The sequence below is a fragment of the Ranitomeya variabilis genome, chromosome 8, assembly GCF_051348905.1.
Source record: "Ranitomeya variabilis isolate aRanVar5 chromosome 8, aRanVar5.hap1, whole genome shotgun sequence".
NCBI lineage: Eukaryota > Metazoa > Chordata > Amphibia > Anura > Dendrobatidae > Ranitomeya > Ranitomeya variabilis.
Window position 1 is genome coordinate 59,028,521 of NC_135239.1, and position 17,998 is coordinate 59,046,518.

Here is a 17,998-nt window from a genome sequence, read left to right on the forward strand (position 1 = left end):
GTTTCACAAAACTCCTTTAAAGCATGGATATTGTACTATTAAAGACTTTCAATTTAGCAATAACATATTTTGAGTTTCAATTACTCACAAAAGTATACATCAAAACCAAAGGGATAACAGGCAGCATAAACATTAATCATCGAGTCTAGCTCAGCAAAGCTGAACATGGCATTCCCATCCCAATATGATAGTGTAATATTAGCAAATATCTCCAATTAGAAATGTAGTATAATTTTTGATTCGCCTTGTCTTTCCCCATGTGCAGGGCGTTGCAGTAGCTTCGGGATCCATGGTTACAACCACTCGCAAGTAACTCACTACAAGTGGTCGGAATTGATATCTAAGCAACAGCAATGTCCTGCTCATGAGGAAAGACAGTGAATCCGAATAACTATACATTTATAATTGGAAGCAATTGCAGATATTAACACTATTACATTTGGGGTAGGATCTTGGGATAGGGGGGGATTAGCACTTTATAAAGGAATCAGTAGGATCAACCCTCCTAAAAAGTGGTGAATTTTTTTTTTTTTTTTTTTTTAATCATACTTTCCTCTGGTTGTTCCTCTCCTGGCTTTTGGTAGAAAACAGAATGTGGAGGGCATCATCAAATACATTAAGCTATAGGGGTCTACCTGAAGCATGTCAAACAGTGATGCGAAAAACAAGAAAAAGGTTTTGGCATACATAATACACTGATGTGAAATACTGAACGTGGCCATATAATCACAGCTCTGCAGTGAGATCAGGAGAGAATAGAGCGGTCATTACATGTCTAACACTTAACTTTCCATTCATTACAGTAAGCTCTGGAGGCAGAGTCAAGATTTATGTCCGGCCCATAGTTTAACATTAGTGATGAGCAAATATACTCGTTACTCGAGATTTCTCGAGCATGCTCAGGGGTCCTCAGAGTATTTTTTAGTGCTCGGAGATTTCCTAGCAACCATACAATCCCCACATGTACTTATGCTGGCTAGCAGATGTAAATCATCAACTGCGGCAAGAAAAACAAACTCCGAGCACTAAAAAATACTCGGGAGGACGCCCGAGAGTGCTCGAGAAATCTCAAGTAACGAGTATATTCGCACATCTCATTTACATACAAGAAATACAGATTTATCTTGAATAAGACATCAGCTGCACAGATCTCAAGGCATCATTATATTTAGCTTCCCATGACATGCATGTTCATACAGACTGCTTAGAATGGTTGACCCTACTGACAAGATTCCCTTTAAACATTTTCTCAAGCTATTGTGAAAAGGAGAAGTGGGAGGGGGATTTTTGTAGTAAATTTAGCTCATCACTGGCCACATAAAATACATTTATCTGATGACAGCAGGTATAGGCATGTATGAGTTCTGCTCTTAAGGATGTAAACAGTTTCATCCACTAAATGCAAATATTTGAAAATATAGTGAGGAATTGAAACGCAATATATGTCACAGCAAACTGCAAAGTTCCATTATAAAATGTAACTTTATTTACATAAAAGTCCTTTGATCTTTATAACAGGTACTTGTCCCAAATCAAACAGAATATGCAGGCGTTACAATTTTTTTTTTACTATGAAAGCCTTAAATCTAGAACAGTTTATAAGATTTATTTAGTTATCTGAGACACAGGGATCTAAGTAGCAAACCAAAAAAAAAAAAAAAAAGTTACAATGCCACAATATTTTGGTGTCACAAACAATATAAACACTAACTGTCCAACATGGCACAAATACATTCCAAGACTTCACAGCATCTTTAGGATAAAATTACAACCTAGAATACAAGACTGAAAATAAAACTGACATGTTAAACATCAGGATGGTTCCTGATCAATAAACATAGGATTAACAGTTTAAAAAATGCAAAGGGAAATTAAACTAATTCTACAAATATGCAGCATTATGATGGATAAAAAAAAAAAATTTATATTACTTTTGCATGTATTACTGTAAATTGCCCACAAAGCCAAGGTTTAAAAATAGGATGGCAGAACAGTTAAAAAAAAAAAAAAAAAGAGGGATCAAATTTGCTTTTAAGCATCATGACTAGTTTTCTTCAACAGATGCCAGGTCTGCGGTGAAATCTTCCGATGCAGAGGTGACGTCATTTGCATTAGCTTCGACATCCTCAGAGAGGCCACATTCAGCTGCATCTTCACCAACAGCCTCAGCTGTATTCTCTACAGCAGCTTCTCCAGCCTGAGCCTCAAATGGATTTTCACCCTAGAAAAAAAGTATTTTGAGAACATTAGCAGAAGGGTTTGATAAATTGAGGTCCAGTGGATGGGCGAGAAATGCTAGATTTTAGCAAGCCAACTTCGCAACATATTGCCTGAATGGGGAACGTGGTCCATCCCAATCACATGGACATGACAGTTTGGAGCAGTAGGGCAAATGCCCACCACTGTTTAATTCCTTTAAGCCGTAGTCTGACACCATAGAGACAGCGACTAATGATGAGCGAGCATGCTCAGATAAGGTGTTATCAGAGCACGCTTGTGTCCTAATCGAGTACTTTCCTGTTTGCAATCCCTGCATGTGTTGTGGCTGTCAAACAGCTGCGGGACATGCAGCTGTGGCGACTCAAGAAAATAATCAACTAGGGCGAGCGTGCATGGATAACTTCTTATCCAAGCATACCGGCTCACCACTAACAGCAACACAATGGCAATCATTTGAGGTTGCAGATTTTGGCCTTCACTTATTTGGCATTTATCACCTCTCCAGTTGATAAGCAAGAAGCAACAACTCCTTTAAATCACCGGTTTGCAGCAGGACTAAACACCAGTACCTTAATGTTTTGTTTAAATGTGTTAAGGCCCCGTCTCACATAGCGATTTACCAACGATCACGACCAGCGATACGACCTGGCCGTGATCGTTGGTAAGTCGTTGTGTGGTCGCTAGGGAGCTGTCACACAGACCGCTCTCTCCAGCGACCAACGATCAGGGGAACGACTTCGGCATCGTTGAAACTGTCTTCAACGATGCCGAAGTCCCCCTGCAGCACCCGGGTAACCAGGGTAAACATCGGGTTACTAAGCGCAGGGCCGCGCTTAGTAACCCGATGTTTACCCTGGTTACCAAAAAAAACAAACCGTACATACTCGCCTTTCGGTGTCCCTCGCCGTCTGCTTCCTGCTCTGACTGAGCCGCCGTACAGTGAGAGCAGAGCGCAGCGGTGACGTCACTGCTGTGCTGTGCTTTCACTTTCCGGCCGGCAGTCAGTCAGAGCAGGAAGCAGACGGCAAGGGACCTGACGGACATCAGATGGTGAGTATGTACTGTTTGTTTTTTTTTACATTTACGCTGGTAACCACGGTAAACATCGGGTTACTAAGCGCGGCCCTGCGCTTAGTAACCCGATGTTTACCCTGGTTACCAGTGAAGACATCGCTGGATCGGTGTCACACACACCGATTCAGCGAGACCTCAACGACCAAAAAAAGGTCCAGGCCATTCCGACACGACCAGCGATCTCACAGCAGGGGCCTGATCGCTGGTACGTGTCACACATAGCGAGATCACTACTGAGGTCGCTGTTGCGTCACAAAACTAGTGACTCAGCAGCGATCTCGCTAGCGATCTCGCTATGTGAGACGGGGCCTTTAGTCACCATAGACTGCTTATTCATTCAAAAAGTAGGATTATAAATCAAAGCAAGTGTTGCTTCAAGGAGTAGCCCACCCATCCCTCCACCAGTAGAAGAAAACAAACTAATGATTAGTCACAAGTAAAGTTACTTAAGAGTATTTATGCATAAATGAAGTCACCAGGCTCACAAGAGGAATACATTAACTCAGTACTAGAATATTCATACAAAACATTCAAGTGTCCTATACAGAGTTACCTTACCTTCAAATACAGTTCATATCTTGCCTTTACAAGTGGATTATTCAAGATGCTTGTAGCTGTCAAAATGCTTTCTCTTTTTATTTGATCTTTATAGGCCTGAAGAAAAAAAAAATACATTTTCATGTGGGTTTTTTTTTGTCATTGACCATCCATAGATGTGAATAATTAGTGTTGCAACAAATGAACAACCCTTCCTGAAAAGGAGGCTGCAGAAGCAATGGGCCATTATTGCTAGGTGAATCAGAAAGAAACTAACTGCATTTGGCCACTGCAGAAGGGTTTACTACATGGCTCCCATTCAAATCAATTGACAACTACATAAATGCATGCACAGTCTGTGGCAGACCTTTATTTTCACTCAGAGTGGTTCTGTAAGATGGGGACAGGGGTTTTCCAGCATAACAGATTTGTACCAGCTGACAGTTACAGGAGGCAGCCAGACAAGATGTCCATTCTTACCAGTTTACTCTTGGAATGATCAGAAGACTTGAGGTGCAGCTGGACAGAGCTATGCAGCGCAGGGACATACACACTACAAGCACTGCAGTGCACAGTTTCCACCTTCATCATGTGATCATCAGGAGCAACTCCTAAAAGAAAATACATGGTTTAATCAGACTAATTACCTTCTAACAAAGTAGTGCTGGCAGCGCAAGAATCAAACGCTCATCCAATAAAGATTGAAAAGAAAATCATTGGGCAATATTGATTTGAGAAGAACTAGTGACTGAACGCCCTACTGTTTCTTTGTGACTCTACAGTTTCCCTCAGTCTCAGATGGTAATACCATTACCCAAATCGAGCCTGCAAGAACTACTCGATTTAAGAGTTTTAATTATAAAACTTAAATTTCAATAAACAAGAGAAAACATTACAAGCTTGCTTCAAGCCAGTCAACCAAAGCAGAATTAAACATTGAGGGTCATAACCAAAAATTAGGAGCATTACCTTCCATGATCTCCTTCTCTGGAGCTTTCACGGTTTCATTTTGGACAGATTGTGCTTTACGTGCAGCAGTTTTCTTGTATTTGTTTACGATGCATTCCTAAGCGCATAAAAAATAAATTGTAAAACTCCCATGACCTTGCACTACCAAATATCGACAGATTTTCAGCATGCCACTACTTTACAAACTGATTACTATAGCAAGTTTTCTTCTAGTCACTGTGCAGTAAAGTTCATCACTGATATGAAAGGGACTACGTCACCAAGTACAAAAAAAAAAAAAAAACACTCCAGGCAAAACAAACTATTAACCTTGTCATGCTCCATATGTGGATCTTAAGGCTGTAATAAGGTTGAATGTTTTGTGAAGAAATCCATGGATGTTGGCGTATTAAGTATCTGGTTTACACTGCCATGTGCTATACCTAGTGTAAGAACTACAAGTTACAGGGTACATCAGTTTTGCCTTGAGACTCTTTAGCCATTACCATATTTTTTGCTGTATAAGAAGCACCTGATTATAAGACGCACCCCCAAAATTGGTGAAGAAAAAGGGAAAAAAATAATTTTATGATAAATGGGGGTCTGTCTTACAATGCCAGTGTCAGTCTTACAAATCATATATATGTCCCTCATCCTGGTACCTATATAACCCCCATCCTGGCACACCTGCCCTCCCCCTGTGCTGCTGGCACACTTGCCCCCCCCCCCCCCCCCCCCCCATTTCATCCTGGATATGCCCGTCACTATAAGCCCCCCCCCCCCCCCCCCCCGTCACTATAAGCCCTCCGTCCCTCTATATGCCCCCCTGCTGGCACATACATGATAAAATAAACATAACTCACCATCCGATGATGGCTCCGTGCTCCCAGCTCCTCGGTTGCGCTTCCTGTTTCCCAGGCATCAGATCATGTGACCTGGGCACACAGTGATTACATCGGATGTCGGCACAGACACAGGAAGAGCCACGGGAGAACTGGGAGCACGGAGCCATCATCAGAAGGTGAGTTAAGCGTTTGTTATTTTATCATGTGCGTGCCTGCAGGGGGGCCATGTAGTGACGGGGGGGGGGGCCCCCATGTGTGCGCCAGCAAGGTGGGGGGGGGGGGGGGGGGGGGGTCATATAGAGTGACCGTGGGCATATTCATGATGGGGGCGAGTGCAGGCACATGCAATGCTCGCCTGTCAACCAACTCAGGGCGGCTTCAGCATCAAGGTGATGGTCAGGGGGTGCAGTGAATATTACATGAGGCTAATGAGCGAGACCAGGTGACCTCCTGCTGTCTCTGCAGCCCGTCTACTCCAGCCCCGACACCACGTCAGAGCCGCCTCCCCTACTCTACAGCAAACAGATTCGGATGATAAGAGGCACCCCCACTTTCCACCAAAATTTGGGGGAACAAAAGTGCGTCTTATCCGAAAAATACGGTAAGCATCATCTCAAGAGATGTTCCTATAGATAAGGCAGGAAAGATATATCTTTGTACCGTGTTAGCCAGTAAATAGAATAATATTTCTATGCCTGATGAAGAGGCCTGAGTGGTCTCAAAAGCTTGCAATTTGCTACCATCTTTTCAGTTAGCCATTAAAAAGGTATCAACCACTGAGGACTCAATTCCAAATATTCTATAGATAAGGCAGACCAACTGAAGCTGACTATAGACGTTACCGTTGTATGAATAGTTGAAGCCAGTGTCACACTTAATTTTCTAATAAAGTACATAACAGGACTTTATATTGTACTTACATGCAAGAACTCCATGACTGGTTTGTCAAATTTGGTTTGTTTTTGAATATGATCCAACATGTCTTGATGAGCTTGACTTTCCAAGTGTTCTTCAATACCCTTTTCATCAAAAGATCTGAACTTGCAGAAGGAGCATGTGAAGGCCATTCTGAAAATAGTGGGTTTTAAGTATTTGTTACCTTACATAATGATAAAAGAGCAGATCAAATACCGTATATACTCGAGTATAAGCCGACCCGAGTATAAGCCGACCCCCATAATTTTGCCACAAAAAACTGGGAAAACTTATTGACTCGAGTATAAGCCTAGGGTGGAAAATGCAGCAGCTACCGGTGAATGTCAAAAATAAAAATAGATGCTCCATACCGTTCATTATGGCCCCATAGCTGTGCCATATAGTGCTCTGCACCATTCATTATTGCTCCACAGCTGTACCATAGAAAGCTGTGCCATATAGTGCTCTGCACCGTTCATTATTGCCCCATAGCTGTACCATAGAAAGCTGTGCCATATAGTGCTCTGCACCGTTCATTATTGCCCCATAGCTGTGCCTTATAGTGCTCGGCACCGTTCATTATTGCCCCATAGCTGTACCATATAGCGCTCTGCACCGTTCATAATTGCCCCATAGCTGTGCCATAGTGCTCTGCACCGTTCATAATTGCCCCATAGCTGTGCCATATAGTGCTCTGCACCGTTCATAATTGCCCCATAGCTGTGCCATATAGCGCTCTGCACCGTTCATAATTGCCCCATAGCTGTGCCATATAGTGCTCTGCACCGTTCATAATTGCCCCATAGCTGTGCCATATAGTGCTCTGCACCGTTACTTATTGCCCCATAGCTGTGCCATATAGTGCTCTGCACCGTTCCTTACTGCCCCATAGATGTGCCATAGTGCTCTGCACCGTTCATTATTGCCCCATAGCTGTGCCATATAGCGCTCTGCACCGTTCATAATTGCCCCATAGCTGTGCCATATAGTGCTCTGCACCGTTCCTTACTGCCCCATAGATGTTCCATAGAAAGCTGTGCTGCTGCTGCTGCTGCAATAAAAATAATAAAACACATACTCCCCTCTCTTGCTTGCAGCTCCCCAGCGTCCCGTCCCGGCGTCTCTCCGCACTGACTGATCAGGCAGAGGGCGGCGCGCACACTATATGCGTCATCGCGCCCTCTGACCTGCACAGTCAGTGCGGAAAGAGAGACGCTGGGAAGACAGAGCGGCGCCCAGCGTGTGAAACGCGGACAGGTGAATATGTAATACTTACCTGCTCCCGGCGTCCCGCTCCTTCCCCCGGACAGCTGGTCTTCAGTGCCGCAGCCTCTTCCTCTGTCAGCGGTCACCGGCACCGCTGATTAGAGAAATGAATAGGCGGCTCCGCCCCTATGGGAGGTGGAGCCGCCTATTCATTTCTCTAATGAGCGGTCCCACGTGACCGCTGAACAGGGGAAGAGCTGCGGCACCCGGAGACCGTGGGATGGGCAGGAGGAGCGCCAGGAGCCCCGGAAACAGGTAAGTATGCCTCAGCGCCCTCTCACCCGCCGACCGTGACTCGAGTATAAGCCGAGAGGGGCACTTTCAGCCCAAAAATTTGGGCTGAAAATCTCGGCTTATACTCGACTATATACGGTAATTAAAAAAAAATGCATGCATAAATACATCTATGGGCCAACCCTTCAGTTTATGCCATTAATCCAGTGTAAAACTATTTGAAATGTTGCAAAATAGTGCATTTAGTGTTTAGGCTAGCTCTCCTAAATGTTTTTTTTTTTTTTTAAAGAGTTTAGCCAGCACGGTCTGGTCAAGAACTATCCTCAGTTCTCAATTCTAAAAATAACACATATGGCAAAATAGTAAACGCAGATAAATACCCATCTCCGTACTTCTCACTATTCTTCTCTCTTCTGCGCCTCTGTTTCTCTCTTCTTGCCTCTGTGCGGCGTTTTTCTTCCTCTTCTGGATCAACTGGCTCTGAAAGATGGAATGAAAAATAAATAAATGTGCACTATAGCACACTACTATTAATATTCAGAGAAATTAAAACTGTCAAATAGAACTACTCATCCACTTGTCAGTCAGTAATAAGTCATTTCCCTGGTAAGACCTTTCCGACAACTGGAAAAATAATACCACTGCAGATATTTCTCAGACAAACAATTTTGTATCAAAATGCTCCAAATCACACATTCCCTTGCTCTACATGGCCCAAAATATGCAAGGCTGAAGACTACTATTTCAATGTAAATACAAACCTCAATCAAAAATGTCTTATGGAATCGTTCAAATAAGAGTTAAAAAAAAACCAAAAACCCCAAACTTAGGCTAAAAGTGCACACGTTGCAGAATTGCCGCGGAAATTCACACGGCAATTCCGCAACTCCTGCCGCAGGTATATCACATGCGGAATTGGCATGCGTATTCCCGCTAAACACTAGTGTTTTGCAAGCTTGCAGAATGCTAGCGTTTTCCAAGTGATCTGTAGCATCGCTTGGAAAACTGATTGACAGGTTGATCACACTTGTCCAACAGTGTTTAACAAGTGTGACCTACTATTGATGATGCCTATGCAGCATCAATAGTAAAAAGATAGAATGTTAAAAATAAAAAATGAAATTCTCACCTTCCTGCGTCCCCGACAGCCTTTCCAGCTCCTCGCGATGCTCCGGTCCCAGTAATGCTTTGCGGCATGACCCCATATGACGTAGCTGTCTCGCGAGTCCGCACGTCATCCCAAGTGATTTTTGTAAAGCATTATTGGGAACGGGAGCGTCGCGAGGAGCAGGAAAGCTGCACGGGAAGCAGGAAGGTGAGAATATCACTTTATTTTTTTGTTTTGTTTAACAATTATATGGTTCCCAGGGCCTGCAGGAGAGTCTCCTCTCCTCCACCCTGGGTACCAACCGCACATGATCCGCTTACTTCCCGCATGGTGGGCATAGCCTGTGCATTCCTGTGCGATTCCGCACTTTAATGAATATGCTGCTTTTTTTCCGAAATGCGATTCTGCTGTGGAAAAAACGCAGCATGTGCACACAAAAAAAAATGCAGAATGTATTCTAAAAACAGGATGCTTAATGTATGCTTTTTTTGCGTTTTTAAAGGAAAAACACGCAAAAATTCCTAAATGTGTGCACAAAGCCTTACCGACACATCTGACATCCATAGCGTGAAAATTTATGCTTCAGATTTTCAGCACAGATACCAATGAGCTGGGTAAAATCCTCATTGAAGGAAACATCCAAAATAAAATCTACATGCAAGAAATGCCTATTTTGCAGAGGACTGCACTGCATAGCCATAAGATTATTGCTGCAAACTGAATCCATAACCAGCCCACAAACAATTCACATTTGCAGTTTTGCGCTTATTACTATATGGAATATGTTGCAGTAAATATTACCTGGTGCTGGGGTACTTTTTACAGTTTGGTTTCCTCCAACTTTTGTCAGCTTTGGTTTTTTGCCAAAAGTTCCAGGTTGCTTGAAAGGAGGTGGTTGGCCTAGCTTTCTCTTAATTCCTCGGACCATGCCACCACCAGCCATAGGTTGGGAATACTTAGGGAATTCCAACATACCAGGTCTACGCATGCCACGGCCAAGTTGCTAAAATTAGTGTAAAAAACAAGTTAGCCTACTAACAAAGCAGTATTAAAGATTTTCCCTTTCCAAACCAAGTGGCACTAGTAATGTACAGAACCACATTGATCTGTAAAGAGTTATGGAAAAATAGTAATAAAAATTGTAGATTTAAAAAAAAAAAAAAAACAAAACAAAACAAAAAAACACATGCTCTCCCCCCTCCCCAAAATAACACAAAGAAAACTTACACATTACAAGTTTATCAAATTCTTATTAAAGGTGCAATGCATTTTAAAAAATTACATGAAGGAAGAAATATTATATTTACTGATAGAAAGCTAAAAAATTCCCTTGGGGCAAAAGGGTGGAACACCCTAGGCCCTTTATTGTGGCAGGATTGTGTGAATTTACATTGAGTATTTGTAAAGGAGCAGTTACCATAGATAATGGAGGAGTTACATATAACTAAGGTCGTCTATGGCTGCATTGAGGGGAAAATAGCACAGAATGCTGCGCTTTATATTTTCATGGTAAAAATCAGGGTTACCATGACAGAAAAGCCAATAGACCACTCAAGTCCACTGGGGTACCATTGGAAGTCTATCATGTGACAGATCCATGGTTGAATTCTGTTTTTCCACCTACTTGAAAAGGCAGAAAACCGAAATTCCTGAACGTGTGAGTGAATTAAGCCCAATATGAATTAGACAATATGCGAGAAGTCATGCCATGGTCAACTCCCTATGGGAATGAACGCTCACATGTTGCCTCTTAGGGAAGGGCTCCAACATGACTTAGTGTCACTTTAAAGCCATAAAAAAAGTGAGTAACCGCAGTCTTATGGTTTTCCTATGGGGCCTTTTGTAACAGCCAAAAGAAGTCTAACCATGTCAGATTCTTGTGATTTTCATTACAGATTTAATCCTATGCTATAGAGGCAAGATGCAAGAGTTAAAGCACAAAGTTTAGAGTAGGGGGAAGAAGCTATATAAACATGACAACCATTAAGGGAAGAGTCAGACAGCTGTATTAATCGGACCAGATCAGAACGCAGTGCACGGGCTGGCCGGCCGCTCTTCCGACCCGAGTGTGTGACAACTGCATATGTCCCGCTCAGGCTGGGAGAGCTGCCGACCAGTCCGAGTATTATGTTCTGATCACCATCCAATTTACATGGCCGCCTGATTTTTTCCCTTATACTGAACACTGAAAATTATGATGAAACATTTGACTATAATACATTGCACCTTTAACCTACTCAGAACTTCAAAAAGGTCTTCTTGTAACCTTTTGTAATTTTTTTTTTTTTTCAGTTATTGCTCCAATAAGGCTAAGGAAGACTATTTATTTATAAACAGAACAAGCTATTTAGAAAAATATTTCTTTCACTTGGAAAGAATTTAGCAAATATGGGCAAATTCCCAGTTGAACCTTTAAAGCATTACTTCTTTAAAAGTCAGCTTTCACACTGGGAATACATAAACGTCCATGCAATACTTTATGGACAATTTGCCATTTTAAAGTTCTGGTCTTCAAATAATTCAAAGTGACTATCAAAAAGAATCTGAGAAGATTCTGTACTTACTCCTCCTCTGCCACGGCCTCTGCCTGCTGCTGGTCCTCCAAAAGCATCATTGCTTCTGCCGCCAAATGCACCGTCGGGGTAAGCAGGCATTCCTCTTCCCCGAGAGCCTACTGTTGCAGGCTTCATATAGGGCGAAGAAAAAGAGCCGCCGTAGGAAGAGTAATTGTCTCTTCCTCTCTCCTCCATAAACCCAGTCCTTACTTTTGCTCGTGTGAATGACGGATCCCAGCTAGACCCGCCCTGGTTTCTAGTTTCATAAGAGTCAACGCTACTCCGGTATTGGTTCTCATATCGATCATCATAACTATTTCCGTAGCCTTGATCGGATTCATTATAACCATAGCCAGATCTGTACAGATCTCGCCCACCCACAGAAGACCTGGAGTCAAAAGACTCATAAGGTCCATACCTGGAAGAATTGACGTGAGGAGAAAAATAGAGGTCAGCTTTCCAGAAAAATACAAAACATCAAACATGAGTTGACATTTATCAACTTTACATCAAATCTGATACAATAAGAGCATTAACTAACCTAATATCTTAAAGTTAATAGCTTATAAAGGCAAACCTGCCAAATGCTGGATGGTCAATAGAATTGAAATAACCAGATTGGAGTTTTGCTTTAATGTAAATCAACGCCCAACCCAAGCAGATTAGATCTGGACAATGTTCAGATTTGAAACGTTTGCGTTACATTTATGTAGGCCCCTTTCAAAGCGTACAAGTAGCATACAGTTTCAGATATTAGTTTAGTTGGCATTCTATCAGAGCATAAAATGCTCAGTTTTACTTAACAGGAGAGAAATCATATTTAAATTTACTATTGCTAGCCATATAAAACCATTGGAAGAAATACAAAACACACATTAAGATTTCTTTCCATAATGCAAAACAAAACAAAAGACTGAATTTGTTGCTGAAAATGCAGGATAATTAAAAAGGCCTTTTTACATGCAATTCAAACCTTCTAACCCAATCCTTTAAGTAGCAGGCTGCCAGACATCTGAACACCACAAATTGGGGCCAAAGTTACAACAATTAGAGCAATATTTAATTTTAAAAAATATAAAATAAATTCTATCCCTCATTTTTTCTTTTTTCTTTACAGGAGTAGTAAATTGGATTGCAAAATTGACTGAAATCAGGCAACAAAAGTTCACAACTTCTTATATCAAATTTAATTCAACATTGGAAGTTACACTGTGCACGTCTATTAACAGTTGGATCATGTGCAACATCTGCCCAAGGCCAACAGATAAAACAAAATATTATTATTATTTTTTTTTGGGGGGGGGGGGGGCGCGTGGGAGTTTGGCATAGATTGACTAAAATGTGAAGGGATGCATACATGCCATCCAGAGCACCCATGGATACAGAACAGGCCGCTCCAGAAGCGGTGTTTGCATCTGAAGTCCCACCGCTTAAGCAGTCACGTGACTAGAAGTGTGCTGCATTTGATGTTTCTCCAATGCTGTGCTCTCCTAGTCACCTGACTACTGTAGCCAATTACAAGCTGCGGAGGACCTAGGCCATCGAAAGAGGCAAGACAACTTTGGTTGGAACCTCCGAAGTGACCTGCTCCAGATCCGTGGGGGCAGTTGTCAAGAGAGCATGCCTATTGCATTAAATCAATTCAGAGCTAAAAAGAAAATTTTACTGTGGGCCAACCTCATCAAAAAGAACCTCTCAAGTTGAAAATGGTACCTGATCTGAAGATAGTATTGCTTCAGCGAATGAAGAGCTGATCAGATTTATATACAATTTTTGTGGTAAAAGTTTCTGTAAACCTTGCATTTCATTTAGCAAAATTCCTGGTGTGTGCACGAGTCAAGCGTGTGGTTTCCTTCACTGATTGACAATCTTCCCTGCATGACTGCATGGAGAAAGCTATCAAAAAATGATTGAACAGCGCCACATCCTGGTGTAGTAGTAGAAAAAAAAGACTTTATTCTGCCATAGAAGAGTACACTTCGATGGCGGAATAAAGTATTTTTCTACTAAAGTCTTTTTTTCTACTACTACACCTGGATGTGGCGCTGTTCATTCATTTTTTGATTGCTGGATTTTTTCCAAGAGTGTTCCTTGGTTCTGGAACGAGCGCCCCAGTATAGTGAGTGCTGTCAGCTTCTTCTATATGCTTGCATACAGAAATCTGTCAATCACTGTGTAGGACGACCCATTAGATTATTATTATGCATACAAACCAGGAATTCAAGGGATAAATTAGAAGTGTAAAGTATGATAAAGTTATGGACAAACAGTGAAATATGGACTGAAACACTGGTTGACAAAGCTTTCCCTGCAAGAACACTATCTGGTTTTCATGTTAACAAGTTACACTTTAATATACTTTGTTTTAATTCCTCACCATTTTCAAAATATTACTTTGCAGTCAGAATGAGAACAGCCTACTATACATCTACAGACTAGATATTGGTCAATTCTGTTCTCAAATGAGGGATAAGTATTCTGCATGTGGCCATTTAGCTCAGAACACGAAACAAACTACAAACACTACTGCAAGCTAGCAGAGGTTTTTGATGCTGCACATAAAATTCTGAAAACTAGACTCAATGCAATTTCAGTCACTGACTGCAAACTATGGTGGAATTTGCTAGAAATTGAAGCAAAGTATTAGGAAGTTATAGCTCTTTTTTACTGATACATTCTTAACCTGTATGTGAAAATTTGTTATTTGAGGTTTCATCTCGCCATTTATTGTACAAGTTTTGTCTCTAAGCAGCTCAAGATATGAGCAAATTAACGTTAAACATGAAATGTTCAATATTCCTGGGCTACACAATATCCACCACTTACCTCTCAGTAGAATTATCCATACTAAAGTTATCCATGCCACGGCCATAGGATGTATGCCCGTAATCCCGTTCCATGCCTGAAAGATTTAATCACATAGAATTCCTAAATCAGTAACTTCACTATCTTACCTTGCACACAAACAATGCCTAAAGTAGATCAATATGGAAAGATGCCAAGGAAGACCCATCACAGCTTATAAGACAAGTGCTTGTAAGATGCTGATGCATATATAATGTTTGATTTTTATCAAACATTTTAGTTACCTAATTTTATAAAACAATGCAACAATAGTCAAAATGATGAAAACTGCAATACTGAATAGCAGATCTGTAAAAGGAATACATTTACAAATCTCTGGCTCTTCTCACTATAGCAATAACTGTGCCAAGGTAGCTGATGCTTTAGACCAGTGTTCCCCAACTCCAGTCCTCAAGAGCCACCAACAGGTCATGTTTTCAGGATTTCCTTAGGGTATGTGCACACGTTGCGGATTTTGCTGTGGATCCGCAGCGGATTGGCCGCAGCGGATTCGCAACAGTTTTCCATGAATTTTCAGTACCATGTAAACCCATGGAAAAAAAACCTGCAGTACATGTGCTGTGGAAAATACTGTGCGGAAACATAGCGTTGTTTATTCCGCAGCATGTCAATTCTTTGTGCGCATTCCGCAGCGGTTTACACCTGTTCCATAACAGGAATATGCAGGTGGAATCCGCACAAAAATCACGATAAATCAGCGGTAATAAGCAGGAAATCCGCAGTAAGGATTTATCAAAATCAGTCCGGAAAAATCCGCACCACTTTCCGCAACATGTGCATGTGGCCTTATGATAATTCCATCACCTGTGCAATACTAAGGAAATCCTGAATACCTGACCTGTTGGTGGCTCTTGAGGACTGGAGTTGGGGAGCACTGCTTTAGGCCATGTTCACACATGATATTTATGCAGCAAAACAAAGCAGGTTTTGCTTGGTTAGTCTTGCATTTTTGCCGTGACATTTGCCTCTTGGGTGTGATGATGCCAGCACATAGCTGAACGCTGGGGGAGAAAATTAACTTTATTCCCTCCTGCAGTGTTTGGGTTTCAGTCATTGCTAAGAATACCCAGTGCTGGCTGTTACCGCACCCCTGACTGACACTCCCTCTGTGGGGCCAGGACAGGCCAGGGGCACAGTTACAGCAACTTCCCTGTATACTGAGAGGTGGGATTTTTTTTTTTTTTTTTTTTTACCCATGCCGACCCAGCGCCTGAAACCTAGTTTGGTTAAGTGCAGGCAGTTAACAACGCTACTGACCTGCAGTTTCACCCTAGATCTTCAGGTAAATGGAGATTGTCCTTTAAGCATTTGGGGCAGAAATTTCCACAGGAAAAACATTATTGCTGCAGATTTTCCCCCATTTATTAGTAAGAGTACAATCTGCTGGAAGAATGGATGAAATCTGCAGGTCACAGAGGAGCATCGTGTGGGCGAGATGTCGCCATTCTCACTGACTTTGCTGGCAATAGGAAACCGTTCTAAGTTTTGTGATTAAAACCACAAATCCGCACCATGTGCACAGGCCCTCACGGCAGTAATCTGGCCGGCAGAAGGCAGCCAAATCCTACAGTCACAGGAGCGGTAAGCTACAGGCAGGAAGAACAAAGAGCCGCGCATCAGCCGCACTACAGCAGCCGGGAAGGGACATTTCCTGCCACCATTCACTACCCGTCTGGGGATTTGTCCTTGGAGCGTGACAAGAGGCCGAGCGGCGACTCCTGGGGGGTGAAATGGCGGAATATGCTGCGGACACGAGGCCTCCACCGTCCGTCTGCGCAGTGAGGCCCGCCGCCATCTTGGGGAGCAGCCACCGCCTGCCCCGCGGATGCACGAGGCCTCACTGCCGCTTCGTCACGGCCCGGGCCCCGCTACACATGGTCAGAGCCGGTCACACACCGTCATTCACAGCATCCTCCTCACACAATACGATCACACAGAGACGGACACAGCGCAGCGACAATGAGAACAATGGCGGCGGCCGCCATGTTAGCCGCGAGGAGCCGCCACCCTCAGCGGACGGCGCGGGGCCGCTCACCTGCGAATGTAGAGCAAGACGACTGTGACTGTGCGAAGTGTCCTCGGTCGGGCGTCTCCTCCTTGTGTCCGGGTGACTGCAGGGAAGACGCTAATGAGAGCTCGCTTCCTCCTCGGCGCAACAGAAATGGCTGAAACAGGCAGGGGCGTGACCGAAACCACACCCGGGACGCGATTGGCCGGTTACGGAAAAATCAATCACGTGGGATGAAGGGGGAAGGTGGGTGAGTGCTCCGCCCCCTGCAACACTATGTAGAGGGATTGAGGCCCTCGGTTGGCGGTACTAGTGAGGTGACTAGAATGGAGGGGCTGCAGTGGGGGCCTCAGATAATCCCCGGCAGTGGTGACTAGGTTACTAGAATGGAGGGGCTGCAGTGGGGGCCTCAGATAATCCCCGGCAGTAGTGAGGTGACTAAAATGGAGGGGCTGCAGCGAGGGCCTCAGATAATCCCCGGCAGTGGTGAGGTGACTAGAATGGAGGGGCTGCAGTGGGGGCCTCAGATAATCCCCGGCAGTGGTGAGGTGACTACAATGGAGGGGCTGCAGTGGGGGCCTCAGATAATCCCCGGCAGTGGTGAGGTGACTACAATGGAGGGGCTGCAGTGGGGGCCTCAGATAATCCCCGGCAGTGGTGAGGTGACTACAATGGAGGGGCTGCAGTGGGGGCCTCAGATAATCCCTGGCAGTGGTGAGGTGACTACAATGGAGGGGCTGCAGTGGGGGCCTCAGATAATCCCCGGCAGTGGTGAGGTGACTAGAATGGAGGGGCTGCAGTGGGGGCCTCAGATAATCCCCGGCAGTGGTGAGGTGACTAGAATGGAGGGGCTGCAGCGGGGGCCTCAGATAATCCCCGGCAGTGGTGAGGTGACTACAATGGAGGGGCTGCAGTGGGGGCCTCAGATAATCCCCGGCAGTGGTGAGGTGACTACAATGGAGGGGCTGCAGTGGGGGCCTCAGATAATCCCCGGCAGTGGTGAGGTGACTACAATGGAGGGGCTGCAGTGGGGGCCTCAGATAATCCTCGGCAGTGGTGAGGTGACTAGAATGGAGGGGCTGCAGTGGGGGCCTCAGATAATCCCCGGCAGCGGTGAGGTGACTAGAATGGAGGGGCTGCAGCGAGGGCCTCAGATAATCTCCGGCAGTGGTGAGGTGACTAGAATGGAGGGGCTGCAGTGGGGGCCTCAGATAATCCCCGGCAGTGGTGAGGTGACTACAATGGAGGGGCTGCAGTGGGGGCCTCAGATAATCCTCGGCAGTGGTGAGGTGACTAGAATGGAGGGGCTGCAGTGGGGGCCTCAGATAATCCCCGGCAGTGGTGAGGTGACTACAATGGAGGGGCTGCAGTGGGGGCCTCAGATAATCCCCGGCAGTGGTGAGGTGACTACAATGGAGGGGCT

At 44.0% G+C, this 17,998-nt stretch overlaps 1 protein-coding gene across 4 annotated transcripts; it reads right to left on the bottom strand.

Moving 5' to 3' along the window:
- Nucleotides 1-1,590: 1,590 nt before the first annotated feature.
- ZNF326 (zinc finger protein 326) lies at nucleotides 1,591-16,776 on the bottom strand. Of its 4 annotated transcripts, none has more exons than XM_077277764.1 (10): nucleotides 16,603-16,776; nucleotides 14,529-14,604; nucleotides 11,712-12,120; nucleotides 9,949-10,150; nucleotides 8,432-8,519; nucleotides 6,545-6,692; nucleotides 4,801-4,897; nucleotides 4,312-4,442; nucleotides 3,853-3,948; nucleotides 1,591-2,221 (listed from the first exon to the last, which is right to left on the bottom strand). In XM_077277764.1, the coding sequence occupies exons 2-10, from the start codon at nucleotides 14,600-14,602 to the stop codon at nucleotides 2,045-2,047; spliced, it is 1,422 nt and encodes a 473-aa protein (XP_077133879.1). In that variant the 5' UTR covers nucleotides 14,603-14,604; nucleotides 16,603-16,776; the 3' UTR covers nucleotides 1,591-2,044. The 4 variants fall into 4 exon arrangements, with proteins under 4 accessions (XP_077133879.1, XP_077133877.1, XP_077133878.1 ...); XM_077277762.1 differs by having other exon boundaries at nucleotides 8,420-8,519; XM_077277763.1 differs by having other exon boundaries at nucleotides 11,712-12,157; nucleotides 16,603-16,743.
- Between the last annotated feature and the right edge of the window lie 1,222 nt (nucleotides 16,777-17,998).

Bases quoted from the DNA above. Each gene is read 5' to 3' on its own strand.
- ZNF326 (XM_077277761.1), bottom strand. From the start codon at position 14,574: ATGGCCGTGGCATGGATAACTTTAGTATGGATAATTCTACTGAGAG. The intron at 4,898-6,544 runs GTAAGTACAATA...TTATGCGCTTAG, and splicing joins CAGTCATGGAGTTCTTGCAT to GAATGCATCGTAAACAAATA. The intron at 4,443-4,800 runs GTAATGCTCCTA...ATTTTCTTTTAG, and splicing joins AGAGAAGGAGATCATGGAAG to GAGTTGCTCCTGATGATCAC.